The 15,126-nt window shown below is 34.3% G+C and overlaps 1 protein-coding gene across 1 annotated transcript in view; it reads right to left on the reverse strand.

The window, feature by feature from the left end:
* Nucleotides 1–15,126, reverse strand: part of DNAJC1 (DnaJ heat shock protein family (Hsp40) member C1) — a 224,284-nt gene that overhangs the window by 139,036 nt on the left and 70,122 nt on the right. The window contains exons 2-3 of the mRNA XM_060659191.3: nucleotides 6,110–6,211; nucleotides 5,576–5,622 (exon numbers count right to left, since the gene is read on the reverse strand). Of these exons, the coding sequence (XP_060515174.3) occupies nucleotides 5,576–5,622; nucleotides 6,110–6,211 (149 nt within the window). The remainder of the gene's footprint in view (nucleotides 1–5,575; nucleotides 5,623–6,109; nucleotides 6,212–15,126) is intronic.

Raw genomic sequence — 15,126 nt, forward strand, 5'->3', positions numbered from 1 at the left:
TTAAAAATTCTAATCACACTATTTCTGGAATTAAATCTTCACTGAAAGGCCTAATTTGGTGCAACACATTGACCAAAATATTTTAATTAAAAATATTCTGAGTTAGTCGCAGGCCTAATTACAGGAATAGAAATAGGGCCTATATTGTCAGGCAGGTCAGTAGAACTCAGTAGTAGGTTTTTCTCAAGTAAATTGACCGATCTAGGAATAATAGCGCAGCTGCTAAACTGCCAGTCTTGACATGTAAATCAATTTAAATGCAACAACTGCAGTAGCTACTTTGATAGTTATTAAATTGATACCTTGGAGATATGCTGGAAAAAAAAAATAAAGCAGAGGATTTATTATAGGCACCTTCTTTTTTCAGTAGGAAAATATTGGTTACAAATTCAAAATATATTTTATTAGCAAGACTGGAAAATCTGACATTTAGATCAACTGAGATTATTAATAATAATGGCAGATCAGAATAACTAATGTTCAAAGCAAAAGACATCAGTACTAACCTCTTAAAAGGCAAACTGTGTAGTATACAAGAGTATATACAAATTAAAATATGGTTGTGTAGTGGCTAGACCAGACAAAATCTGATGTTAACTATTCTTTTTAAATATTTATAGCAGTTCTTGAACACTAACATCAAGATATAATAACATGATTGAATCAAAAGCTATCATTCCTGTCCTCAGAAGTTTGTTTAAATCCATCTTTGTAAAAATGGACTCATTTTAAATTAGAAATGGATTGGCAAAAAGGTTTCAAGATTACAACGTTTGAATGAAGGCCAATGAATGTTAAACCCTGCATGTATTCCAAATCTACATTCTACTTCAGATTTGTTCAGGGAAAAGGAGGTGAATATAGAAACCACTGTTTTCAGCTAATCTCTCCCATGAAATAACTTCATGTAGAAAGTGGTTATTGATAAAGAACATCTAAGGAAGTGGCGACGATTCCCTAAGAGCATTACTAAGTATTGAATTTGTTTTAAATCTACACTGTATTGTAAGAAAACATAACTAAACTCATAGCTATGAATCTCATATCACACATTTTATCACCATCATTGTTGAAGTGCTACGCATCTAGTAATAGCTAACTCTTTTCTACCCTCACATACAAGTTGTATTTAGTGTACAGCCAAATTCAAGACAGCAAAACCGCATGCACTGAACACATTAAACAGAACCAGATATTTACTAAGCTATGTCTGCCACTCTAAACAACAGTCTCCAAGGATTAAGCTTAGAATCAATGCTCTATTGATTTTACTATCAATGAACATTATGGCTCACACGACTGGCCATTTTAAGGGAAGATAGCTTCTATTATAGTTCACTTTTTTAGAATATACGCTGTTAAAAGATAAATCACCACTTTCCTGAAACACCGAAAAATAGAGATATTTTGTACAATACACAGGGACTATATTCATAGTCATTTAAGAAAAAATGTGTTGACAACACATAAAATTTAAGGCATCACTATGTTATGCTGTTTCTGTATTTAACACATAACACTGTTAAAATGTTCTGTAATTCAGTTCATGCAAACCACTCTCAATAATTTGTTAAAACCAGATTAAGAATGCGCACATGTATGAATATGTTATAAGAGAAAACAAAAGTAAATCTGTGTGATGAAAATATCACTAATGCAAAAAATGGTATGGAATTATTAAGGCCATTATCTTGGAAGTTAAAATACTGATTAATCAGTTCCACATTCAACATATGGCCTAAAATATGTTTACTTTGATTTTCTTAAAATGTACATGATAAATATAAAATAACGGTTACATAACCATTAGTGAGTTTCACTCTATAACCTCAATTTCTCAAATATTATTTAGCCTAATACAAACATCAGAAAGCAAATAAATCTAAAAAGGTTTAAATTACCAATGGAAAAAAATTTATATAAATATAAAATATTTGCATATTTTGAAATATAAAATAGCAACTATGAAACTAAAATAGAAAACATACCTATTTTGAAAACAAGTACTTAAATAATTCTAGCATTTGCCTAAACTGTAAATTTCCCATCATACAAAGTGAATTTTTAGTTTAAAACACTAATAACCACATGCACTTGGGTCCCATTTTGAACCTTTGAATAAAAATTAATTACACAAAGATCATAAACAAGAAACACATCTAAGTTAATCAATCATCCTCTCCTTTATAAAATGTATATATATATGCCAAAACTTGTGGTACACAGCATTTCATGTATTGCATATAATAGGTATCTTATATCTCCTAATTAGAGAAGGTACTAAGATTTCTTATTCTCAAGTTAATGTTTACTTTTCTTCAAACACACCTGCAATCAAATTTAGAATAACGATGTAATGGATTTGTAAATGTTTATCATATTAAGGCTGAGATAACTATACTTTTCACTGAATTTGAAATAAAACATGATTTTATTTAGTAAGCTAAAAAAATACATTCAACTTTTACAAATATAGTACTGTAAAACAGACCGAAAAAACTAAAACAAATTTAAAGTTGTACAACTGGGTTAGCAAAATACCGCTGGTTACAAATTTAGAATATATTTTAAACAAAAGTAATATACTGATATTACAAAGCATAATCTAGTGTTTACATGTAATGATTGGTATCTACTCAGGACTTCATTTCCTCTAACACTCAGGATACTTGTATAGAAATTTATGTCAGAATATAGCTGAGCTGCTATTCCCCAAAATAACCAAGTTACCTCTGGAGTTTAGAAAAGGCTGCTATGCTAAGCTTCCTTCCACTAACCAGGCAGACTTGTTATTTTCATAATGTAGTCTATGTTTTGGGGAGGAAAAAAAAAGGCTTGAAAGTTTATTCAGAATCTCACTCCCAGGAATCTATTCAAGAGGAATAAAAAAAAAAAAAATTGTTCACACAAAGATTTGTATGTGAATATTCATAGTAGCATTGTTCATCACAGCTGAAAAGTGGGAACAACCTAAATGTCTATCAGTTGGTGAATGGATAGACAAAAGTGGTACATGACATGGAATATTATTCAGCAACGAAAAAGAATGAACTACTGGTATATGCTACAATATGGATGTACCTCAAAAAGATTATGATAGAAGCCAGACGCAAAAGCGTACACATTACTTGATTTCATTAATACGAAAGGCCCAGAAATGTCAAATTTACAAACACTGAAAGGAGATCAGTGATCTCTTGGATCTGGGATCAGAGTGGTGACTGCCTGCAAACGGGCTTGAGGGAATGTTTTGAGGTGATGGAAATGTTCTAAAGCTGGATTGTGGTGATTTGCACAACTGTGTAAATTTACTAAATAAAAATCATTATCTTGTACACTTAAATCTGTGACTTCTATGGTATGCAAATTATACCCAAATAAGGCTGTTTAAAAATAAAATCTGTCTTTTACTTAAAAAGAAAAAAAGAAAAAGGTTATCCAGTTTATTTTATCTACTTCCATTGCTATTCTCTTTCCTACCAAAATTTAAAGCACGCACTTGATTTAGGTGAAAGCACAATTACCTGTAAGGGGAATAAATAGGGAAACACATATGACAACTTTCCAAATTGCAAATTCCTGGGAGGTTACACATTTAAAAGTACTTATTTAATGAATATTTATAATAAATAATTGTGATACCAAAGAGTATTTTTTAATACCAGGATAAGGCAATCTTCTTTTGGAAGATAAAAATGACTACTGGGGTTTTTTTCCTAAAGGAATTAGAAACATCAGGTAATTGTCTGTAGAGGTGCATTTCTCATATACGTTTAAATACACATAGGTCACCTGGCCTCAGGCACAAGCTTTAGAGAAGTGATTCTCAGCTTGATTAGTTAAGACTTTTGCCTCAAGGAAAACCAGTTACCAAAGAGTTACTTGTGCCTCAGGGGGTATAAATACTACAGCTGTTTGTGTAACTGTCAGATCCATTTTTTCAACTAACATTGAAAAAAAATTGCAAAGAGAAGAAATCCTAAAAAGAAAATGTTAGAGGAGTATACATTAATGAAGAAACATTTTATACGTAAGAAGTGATTTGTTCTGTAAAGATATAAATGATTTTTCACCAACAGAAAGAAATTGTTACAAAGTTTACTGACCTTTAAGATAACAACAAACAAAAAGACAAAATCTAATGCCAAAGATGTAGGGAGACTAAATAAAGCTATCTTTACAGACACATTCTTGATGTGTGAAATAAAACTAGGGGCTCAGTGAGAGAAACCAACTAGAAAATATGCACAGAATGACCAACACTTCTTTCAACACACTTCTAGGACTCTTTCAACACTATGGATTATCTCAAACCAGAGGAATGTCTGCTATGGTATCTGGACCAATGCCAGCCCTTGTTATAAAGCAAAGAACACTTACAGAGAATATCCTGAGTTCTTGCTTTGCAATCTGACAAACTGAGGTATTCAAATTAAAGAGTTAAGATGAGAACCAAGAGTAGTAGCTAACGTTTTAGGACACAGAATAATTCCAGATAATACACTTGAAGAATTTTTTTTTGAAGAAATGGCTAGTCTAGACTAGCCTAGAATAGAACATATCAGTCTGTTTCATATACTGTAAGTATTTTGTGGAATTTTTGCTTCCGGTATGTGAACGTGTATGTGTGTTCTGAGGCATGATGCCAAATATGCTTTTTTTTTTTTTTTTCCTGCCAAATATACTTCTTACTGTGGGTCTGACTTAAGAAACTCTGAAGCCCAATGCAATAGTGTCTATACATTCCACACATTCTGAAGGAGCAGAGGAAAGAGGCCTCTCTGCAATCTCCTCCTGTCACTGGCACTATAAGCCACTGCATAAATATATTACTACTCTTCCTCTTCCGAACAGGGCACAGAGAAGTCTCGAAGTGAGGGCGCTGCCTCCACTACGAAGCTTAACCCTAAATCGCCGGAGCAGAGTAAGAGAAGGGAAAAAGGCAAAAGAAACAGGAAAAAGAAGCAAACGTTTTTCTTCCACACCTATTTTCCACTACGAAGCTTAACCCTAAATCGCCGGAGCAGAGTAAGAGAAGGGAAAAAGGCAAAAGAAACAGGAAAAAGAAGCAAACGTTTTTCTTCCACACCTATTTTCTACAGACTTATACATGTCTGTTCTCTCACAAATATCAGGGTTTATTTTGAGAGTGAGGAAATATCAAGAATTTGTGATAATGCGAATATCACTGACAACCTAATTCCAAAACATTCAAGGAATAAGAAAAATAAAAAGACCACCAAGCATAGATAGGAGTTATTACTGATATATCAAAAATGACTGGGCATTTGTTTGAAGTCGAGTGGTATTTGTATTTCCCAAAGCATAGACACTCACGTTAAAAATCATATCTAACGGAGCCACGACTTGCTAATGTTACGACTCACGATCCTGAAGTCTATGAGTACGGAATCAACCTAGTGAATATTCTGAATATAAATAAACTCTGCTCTAAACATAGGAAGAAACAAAAATAAAACACTAACTTATAATGTTTAGTGAGACAATTCTTTCCTTTATAAACTGAGACATCAAACTACAACATCTTAATTCAAAAGCAGAAATGAACACTCACCTCTGCCTTCGTTCATCATCCTTCAAAACTTCATAAATGGCCACCAACTAAAATAAAAGCATCACTTTAAAACAAAAATACTCTCAACTATAAGAAATCACTTAGGAAGGTGAACACATTATAATGCACAAGGAGAAAACCCTGGGTGCTCATATATACAATGAACAGCCACAATTTTAATTATATGTAACATTTTATGTTTTTAGTAGGATCTTCAGAGGTTAAAATATGCTTGATACCAAAATAAATCTTTGTGAAAGATCCAAAAGTAATTATTAAAATGTGCTCTTTAAAAACAAAAGCTATAATTTAGACAAGAAAATTATGACAATTATGATCCTCCAAGAATTTAGAGTTCTAATATAAAAAAATATTGGTGGTATTTTGTAAAAAAATGAATAAACATGGTATTATATTCCTAAACTACAACCTCATTTTCAAATAGAAATGTTCTACATATAAGTTACTATTTCCACTAGAGAACATTTATTTATAAATCTGTTACAAAATATATTAATAGCACACTTCACTTACTTGTCTAAACTGAGTTTCTGCATTTTCATCTTTATTCTTGTCTGGATGCAAAGTCAGTGAAAGCTTACGATATGCTTTTCTAATGTCTGCAGATGAAGCACCCTGGAAGTGGTGGGGGAGGGGAAAAACACAAAGCAAACGTTGTCAGAAAAAGAAATTCCCAGAACCTTGTTAAGATCTGAGAAGACAGCCAACCAAGTGCAGGACCCCAGGCAATGTAATTTGAGCAATCAGTCTAACAACCAGGCTATGCAACTGGCCTGACCCACATGACTGAACAATTATTCAATCTAATTTGGCTCTCCTCTTAACTTTTCATTACCATACAGTCATTTAAAGAAGACAGTATTTGGCAAAACTTTTCAAACACTTGCCTTCCTAAAATTAACCAATAAATCTTTTTCAGTAATTAAGAGATCAAAAAGAAACAAATTAAAAATTAATACATCCATGTGCCTTCAAAGAAGGTCTTTATTTATTTGAGAATCTTAAAGCCAATTTCTGAATCCCAGGCTTACCATATGTGGTTTCTTCATTGTTATTTATATTGAATTTACCATCGAGCCACAACCTATGGAATCTCAATTTCACATGTCAAAAGTATGCCTATTTGAAAGCAGTTACATTTGCATTTATCCAAAATAACTATAATTAAATGTAGTTGTGTATATTATACTTAACATTTTTTTAGTGTTTCCTGGGTGTTTTCAGTGGGGTCCAGTTTCCAGTCTAGTTTGCAAAAATAAATTTGCCCACTATTTATATACAATTTAGACATATTTAAAAGGTCACAATAGTTCAGTAAGGGTATGCAGGATTCAGCAGATGTTAAAATTACATTTTATGTAATCCTGTGTGTACAGATAAACTCGGCAAACATGATTTCACATAGCCAGCATAAAATATATGACAATAACAATGAACACAATGTCAAATTGGGTTTAAAACTTGATCTCCACCTAGGTCAAAATGATTCTATTAACTAGCATATTCATAGTAGTACAAAATGATAATAGAGTTGTTTATTAAATTTATTTTGTTCTATAGTTGAAAATTTGTCCAATTCTTAAAACTACTGTCCTAAAAAAGTCCAAATGACTCAAAATCCAAAACAAAACACACAAAAAAATCTGTGTACCTGGGACTAAATAGCTGTTAAAGAAACAGAGCTGGAGAGAGGCAAAGTGAGAATTTGTAAAGCTTTTCTTTATGAACCACTATTTTCACTATCAATTTTCTGGGGCTTACTGCTCCTGGGTGTCACTCTAGTTAACAATTTTAGCTTAGGTGTGAATATTCTTGTGACTTATAGAGGACTGCGAAGATATAAAGTTAGCAGAGTAAGTTTTGCTAGTCATACAGTTAAAATTTCATTCTAGTTTGCTAAACAGAATGATGTGTTCCTTATACTTAATAGGTAACATGCAATAGAAGAGGATGATTATTTACTGAAAATCTGTGATGGAGATTTTGTTGAGCAAAGAGGACAAATGTCTTTCAGTAACTGTTCTCTAGTTGGGACTTTAATTTTGGATTTTATTAAATTGGGACTATATCATAGAACAACTCCAAAAGTAGATTTCTTACAAAATAAAACATGTATTTTCTTGTGTTACAAAATTAGTTCATGCTCATTATGAAACACCTCTGCCATATTTAAAAATAAAAATAACTAATAGTCACCTAAGGCATTTTCCTCCTTCTAGTCTTACCATGCTGATTCTAATTCTCCATTTTCCTGCCACAATATGTGCCCTAAATATAAATGTAGCCAGATGGCTCTCCTATTTCAAACCCTTCAGTAACTCCCAAGTGCCTTCATCATCTGTCTTTTCCAATCTTTTTAGCTTTATCTCCCACTATCATGGCCCATCCTCCTGGTCCCCCAGATCATTACACATTAGGATGCCGTTCCCTAACCTCATGTTTTTGTTTTGCACCCAGCTGTAGATATAGACAGTTCTCTCCTGGCTAAGGAATGAGTATCTCAGGCTACCCACAAATATTGTCTGACTTTTTCCTCTTGAGAATCTGTCCAGTATGGTTATTTCACCAATTAGCTCCACCCTGCGTGCATAGAACTGAAAAATTCGAGGATTTCCCTGTCTAAAAGACATGCTCTAGATAAGCTTCACCTCAAACTAGCTTATGGATGTATTTAATTTCAGTAAATTACTTAATGAATCTTAACTTATTTCATCCTCAAAACAAAGCTACAGGGTAAGTATAGTTGTTGTTAGGCTAATTTTACTGATGAGAGAGGTTAAGTAACTTGCTCAAACTGATACTGCTGGTAAATAGATGAAAACAGAATTCAAACCTAAAAAATTGCCGCATCAGAATCAGAGATACCTATATTAGCTCTTTAGATTCAGTTAGTAGATTTGGGTTGAGTCACTTTGTAAGAGGCTACAGCTTTGGGAAGGCAGTGAGAACAACTGTTAGATTCATACTGATCTGATAAACCATGTGGAAAACATCCCCATAACTACAATGTGAATGTTCAACTGCAATTTTATTTTATTTAAAAACATTTTTTTATGTTTATTTTTATTTCTGAAAGAGGGCGGGGGGTGGGGTGGGGGGACAGACAGACACATGCAGCACAAGTAGGGGAGGGGCAGACAGAGAGGGAGACAAAGTATCCAAAGCAGGCTCCAAGCTCTGAGCTGTCAGCACAGAGCCCAATGCGGGCCTTGAATCCACAGAATGAGAGATCATGACCTGAGCTAATGTCCGACGCTCAACCAACTGAGCCACCCAGGTGGTCCTCAACTGCAATTTTAAAGGTAAAGACCCTGATATGTGTTAATTTTTCTAACATTTTACATAGTATTTCTACTAGAGACCTGAATGTTAGAACATTCACCTCTTATACTCAGTAGATTAGCCTTTTATCTCTCTGGCTTGCAGAGAAAAGTTTTTGATAGGGCTGTGGGTGAACTGGCTATCTTTAACACTGTTGACATCAGTAGATCTACAGAGGTCAATTAGCAGAATTCTTTTCCTTCTAAATATGATATGGTTCCTTGGCAACTTGAACATGAATTATCTTAATGTTTGGATGACCTCTGTAAAGAAGGTACATATGAACATTCTTAAAATAAAACTATGGAAGTGATATGTTTGTCAAAATTGAAACAATGCTATGGGACATCAGCAAAAATGACAGAGTAGGGAACTGCAAGGGCCTGTCCCTGCACAGAAACAGCAATTAATCTGGCAAAAACGGTCAGAATCGACCCAATCTCAACTATGCAAACTACTTAAACAAGAAAAAGGCAGCTGATTCTCAGCGTCTTGAAGACACCAATCTGAGTTCTTGGTGTGGGTTCCCAAGTGCTGAAGGAAGCAAAGTGGTTCTTAAAGAACCATGGTTGTTTGCTTTGGTCTGCTTGTTGGTTCCCTGATGGATTGTGTAAAGGGCTTACCTTTATTTTACCAAACTCAGAACTCTTACAAGGCAAAGAGGCAATTAATTACCTAAGATACTTGTTAAAAACATAATGGCAAATTTATTAGCCAGTGCCAAAGGGGGCAAGGAATAGCAGTTGGGCCATACAAAGACACATCAAAAAGCTTTGGAGGAAAGACTGATGAGATGCTTTGGAGAATATGGGCTTTGAAAAGCTCCCACATACTCCTTGGAAACCAGAAGACCATGTGCATGCCCAAGGTGGAGTACATACTCAGACCTGCAAAGGCTCTAAATTCTCACTTCTGACTGATCTTTAGCCTGGACACAAGCAGAAAGTGAAGGCTGAGAGAGTTGTAAACCTAGCTGAATGCTGAAGGCATGCCCCAACATACACACAGAAGCTACCCCTAGTAAAGTCTAAGTCCCCGCCCCACATATTTGGCTTCGGGCCTTTAAGGAAATCTGCTGGATCATTAGCCGACCACTAAGCAAATCAGAGATGTCAGTGGCTACACATAACATATACATGTCACAAAATTAGTTAAAAAAAGTCACTAGGCAAACAACAACCACAAGCAGCAAAAAACAGAAAAACAAACAAAAACCCTAGTGGGGTAAGAGAATCTGATTATATGTCTAGTATTCATTAAAAATCATAAAGCATGCAAAGAAAACAAAAAAGTATGGTGACAAAAGAAATTAATACAAATTATCCTTGAGGAAGCCCAGACATTGAACTTACTAGACAAAGACTTTAAGTCAACTATTTTTTAAAAAAAAATTTTAATGTTTATTTATTTTTGAGAGAGAGAGAGAGTGTGAGTAGGCGAGAGGTAGAAAGAGAGGGAGACACAGAATCGAAGCAGACTCCAGGCTGTGAGCTGTCAGCACAGACAGCTGTTCAAGCCCAATGCAGGGCTTGAACTCATGAACTGTGAGATCATGACCTGAGCCGAAGTCAACACTTAACTGACTGAGCCACCCAGGCACCCCTAAGTCAATTATTTTAAATATCCTCAAACACATACAAAGAAGTAAAGTAATGTCTCAACACATTGAGAATTTCAACAAAGAGACAGAAATTTTGAAAAGGAGCCAAATAGAAATTGCAGACTTGAAAAATATAATAACTGAAAATAAAAATTCACTAGAGGGGCTCAAAAGCAGAGCTGAGCAGAAAGAATCTATGAACTTGAAGATAGGTCAAATTGAGATTACCCAATATGAGGAGCAGAAAGAAGAATGAAGAAAAATGAACACATAAAGAGTTCCAATAGGAAGTCCAATAGGAAGAGTCCAACAGGAAGAAGTCCAATAGGAAGAAGAGAGTCCAATAGGAAGAAGTCCAATAGGAAGTCCAATAGGAAGAAGAGAGTCCAATAGGAAGAAGGGAGAAACGTATGGAAAAAAAAATATTTGAAGAAAAAATGCCTGAAAACAGCCAAAATTTGATGGAAGACATAAACATATGCATCCAAGAACTACAACAATCCTAAGTAGTATAACTCAGAGAGCCACACTTAGAAACATAAAAATCAAATTGTTAAAAGACAAAGTCCAAGGGAGAGAATCCTCACATTATTAACAGCTAATTTCTCATAAGAAACCATGGAGGCCAGAAAGTAGTAGAATGACATATTTGAAGTGCTAAGAAAAATTTTTATCCAAGAATTCTAAGTCCAGCAAACCTATCCCTCAAAAATGAAAGAGAAATGAATATTCCAATTACATAAAAACCAAGAATTTATTACTAATAGATTTGCTAAGGAAGAAATACCACAGGGAGCTCTTTAGGCTGAAAGGAAAAAAAAAAATACTAGACAGTAACTCAAATCTATATGAAGAGATAAACACTGGTAAAGATAACATATAGATAAATATAGAAGTCAACATCTGTGTATTTTTGGTTAGTATTTCGATTTTTTTCTATACAACTTAAAGGACAACAACTAAAGCAATAATTATAAATCTATGTAAAATAAGACAATGATATAAATCTATGTCTATAGGCATACATGTATAAAGATGTAATCAGTGACAATAACTACATAAAGAAATAGGAATAGGCTTTGTAGGAGCCAAAGTTTTTATATGATTTAAACTAAATAGGTATTAATTCAAACTACATTGCTATAAATAAATGTTAACTGTAATCCCCACGGCAAACACAAAGAGATCAACAGTAAAATAAAAACTGGATCAAATGGTACACTAGAAAAAAAAATCTAACATAAAAAAAGGCAGAAAAGGAGGAACTTAGGAAAAGAGAAGATAAAAAGCATATAGAAAACAAACAGCAAAGTGGCAAAAGTAAGTCCTTCCTTATCAGTAATTACTTTAAATGTAAATGGATTAAGCTCTCCAATTAAAAGGCAGAAACTTGCAAAATGGATTAAAAACAACCATGCTCCAACTATATGGGGCCTATAAGAAAACCATTTTAGAACCAAAGTGAAAATGTGTGGGTGGAAAATAATACTAAGTGCAAAGAGTAACCAAAAGAGAGCTGGGATGGCTATAGTAACACCATGCAAAACAGACACTAAGACAAAAATGGTTACAAGAGACAAAAAAGAACATTACATAATGAAAACAGATGAATGTATCAAGACGCTATAACAATTATAAACGTATATGCACCTAACAACAGAGCCCCAAAACATATAAAGCAACTACTTAACAGATTTAAAGGGAGAAATGGAGCATTTGTACAGTAATATTGGAAACTTCAATACCCCAGTTTCTCAATAATGTCCAGAGAAATAAGGCAGAACATTAGCAAGTAAACAGAAGACTTAAACAACAGTAAACCAACTGGTTGACCTACCTACCAGACATCCACAGAACATTCTACCTAACAATAGCAGAATACACATGAAACATTTCCATAATAGGCCAGATTTTAGGCCACAATGTAAGTCAAGATAAATTTTAAAATACTGAAATCATACAAAGTATCTTCTCTAACCACAATGACAGAAGGAAATCAATGACAGAAGGAAATTTGGAAAATTCACAAATGTGTGGAAATAACGCACTCATGAACAACCAGTGAGTCAAAAAAAAACCCTCCAAAAACAACTTATATATGAATGACAAGTGCCATTATGTTATCTCTCTATAAGATAATTGTGTACATGTTACAAGAACACAGAAACAGTCTAGAAAACTGTGGTTTTTTTTTTTTAAATTTTTAATGTTTATTCATTTTTGAGACAGAGAGAGGGACAGAGCATGAATGGGTGAAGGTCAGAGCGAGAGGGAGACACAGATTCTGAAACAGGCTCCAGGCTCCGAGCTGTCAGCACAGAGCCCGACGAGGGGCTCGAACTCACGGACTGCGAGATCATGACCTGAGCCGAAGTCGGATGCCCAACCGACTGAGCTACCCAGGCGCCCCTAGAAAACTGTGTTCTTGAAGAACAAAACTGAAAAACTCTAGAGAATCTTTTTCCAGGGATGTTTAGATTGTGAATGAAACAGGAAAGGTCATTAAATTTCGAGATCATATCATTTCCTTTTGGATTTACTCATTCTGGGAGGTTTTAATTCATTAACATTAATAGTTAATTATAAGTATTTTTCTAACTTAATATGACTAAGCATTAAGCAAGAAGTAATTTAAATCATGGTATTCAATTTGTATAAAGTAAAAAAGGAATCACTATAAACATTAGAAAGCACTTTGATATAAATGAAAACAAAACTGCAACATACCAAAACTTAGGCTGCAGTAAAAGCAGTGCTCAGAAGGAATTTTACAGCTATAAACGATGATTAAAAAAATCTCAACCTAACCTTCCACCTTAAGGAAACAGAAAAAGAATATAAACTAAACCCAAAGCAAATAGAAGAAAGGAAATAATAAAGATTAGAGCAGAGATTAGTGAAATAAAGAACAGAACAACAACAGAGAGACTCCATAAAACCAAATGTTGGTTCTCTGAAAACGTCAACAAAATTGATAAACCTATATTTGAATGAGAGAGGGGATTCAAGTTATTAAAATCAGGACTAAAAGTGGGGACACATCACTGCCAATCTTACAGAAATAAAAACAATTGTAAGAAAATACTATGCATGAGGCACCTGGGTGGCTCAGTCCATTAAATATCCTGGGTTTCAGCTCTGGTCATGATCTCACCTCTGTGACAACAGCACAAAGCCTCCTTAGGATTCTCTCTCTCCCTGCTCACACCCACTGTCTCACTGTCTCTCTCTCTCTCTCTCTCTCTCTCTCAAACATTTTTAAAAATTAAAAAAAGAATTTTAATGCTTTTATTTATTGAGAGGAGATAGAACGTGAGCAGGGGGTGGGGAAGAAAGAGAGGGAGACACAAAATCCAAAGCAGGTTCTAGGCTCTAAGCTGTCAGCACAGAGCCCTATGCAGGCTCAAACTCATGAACCATGAGATCATGACCTGAGCTGAAGTTGGATGCCCAAATGACTGAGCCACCCAGGCGCCCCTCAAAATAAACATTTTTTTAAAAAGAAAATACTATGCATAAATAATTGTTTGCCAAGCAATTAGAAAACTCAAACAAAATAGACAAATTCCTAGAAACACACAAATTGACTCGTGAAGAAACAGAAAAACTGGATATACTTATAACAATAAAGAAATTGATTAGTTTTAAAGACCCAAAACCAAAAAAGAAACCTCAACATCCAACAAAGCCCCAAACTGCAAAATCTGATGACTTCACCAGTGAATTCTAATATACATTTAAAGAAATCACCAGTCCTCTACAAACTCTTCCAAAACACAGAAGTGGAAGGAATGCTTTCTAACTCATTCTATGGGGCACCGATACTGAAAGCCAGACAAACACTACAAAAAAAGAAAACTATAGACCAATATCCCTTATGAATATTGACACAATTCCTCAACAAATTTCTAGTAATCCAAATTCAGCAGCATATAAAAAGAATTATATATCATGACCAGATGCTATTTATCCCATGAATGCAAGGGTGGATTCGATGTATGAAAAATTAACATTATATACCATATTATTAAAATGAGGGACTAAAATCACATCATTATCTCAACTGATGGGAAAAGTATATGGTAAAATATAATACCATTTGATAACAAAATAAATAAACTAGGACTAGAAGGGAACTTTCTCAAGTTGATAAAGGGCATATATGAAAAACCTACAGCTAACTTCATACTTAATGGTGAAAGTCTGAAAGTTTCCCCCCAAGATTAGTAATAAAACAGATGTCTGCTGTCACCACTTTTGTACTGGATGTCCTAGCCTGAGCAACTACTCAAGAAAAGCAAACAAAAGGCATCCAAATTGGTATGGAAGAATTAATACCATCTCCATTCACAAATGATATGATTTTATATATAGAAAATCCTAAGGGGTGCCTGGGTGGCTCAGCTGGTTAAATTCCTGACTTCAGCTCAGATCATGATCTCATGGTTTGTGATTCAAGCCCTACATAAGGCTCTGTGGTGACAGTGCAGAGCCTGCCTGAGATTCTCACTCTTCCCTCTCTCCCTGCTCCTTCCCCACTCTCTCTCTCTGTCTCTCTCTCTCAAAAATAAATACATAACTTAAGACAAAAAGAAAAGAAAAGAAAAGA

The sequence above is a fragment of the Panthera onca genome, chromosome B4 (genome assembly GCF_046562875.1).
Source record: "Panthera onca isolate mPanOnc1 chromosome B4, mPanOnc1 haplotype 2, whole genome shotgun sequence".
NCBI lineage: Eukaryota > Metazoa > Chordata > Mammalia > Carnivora > Felidae > Panthera > Panthera onca.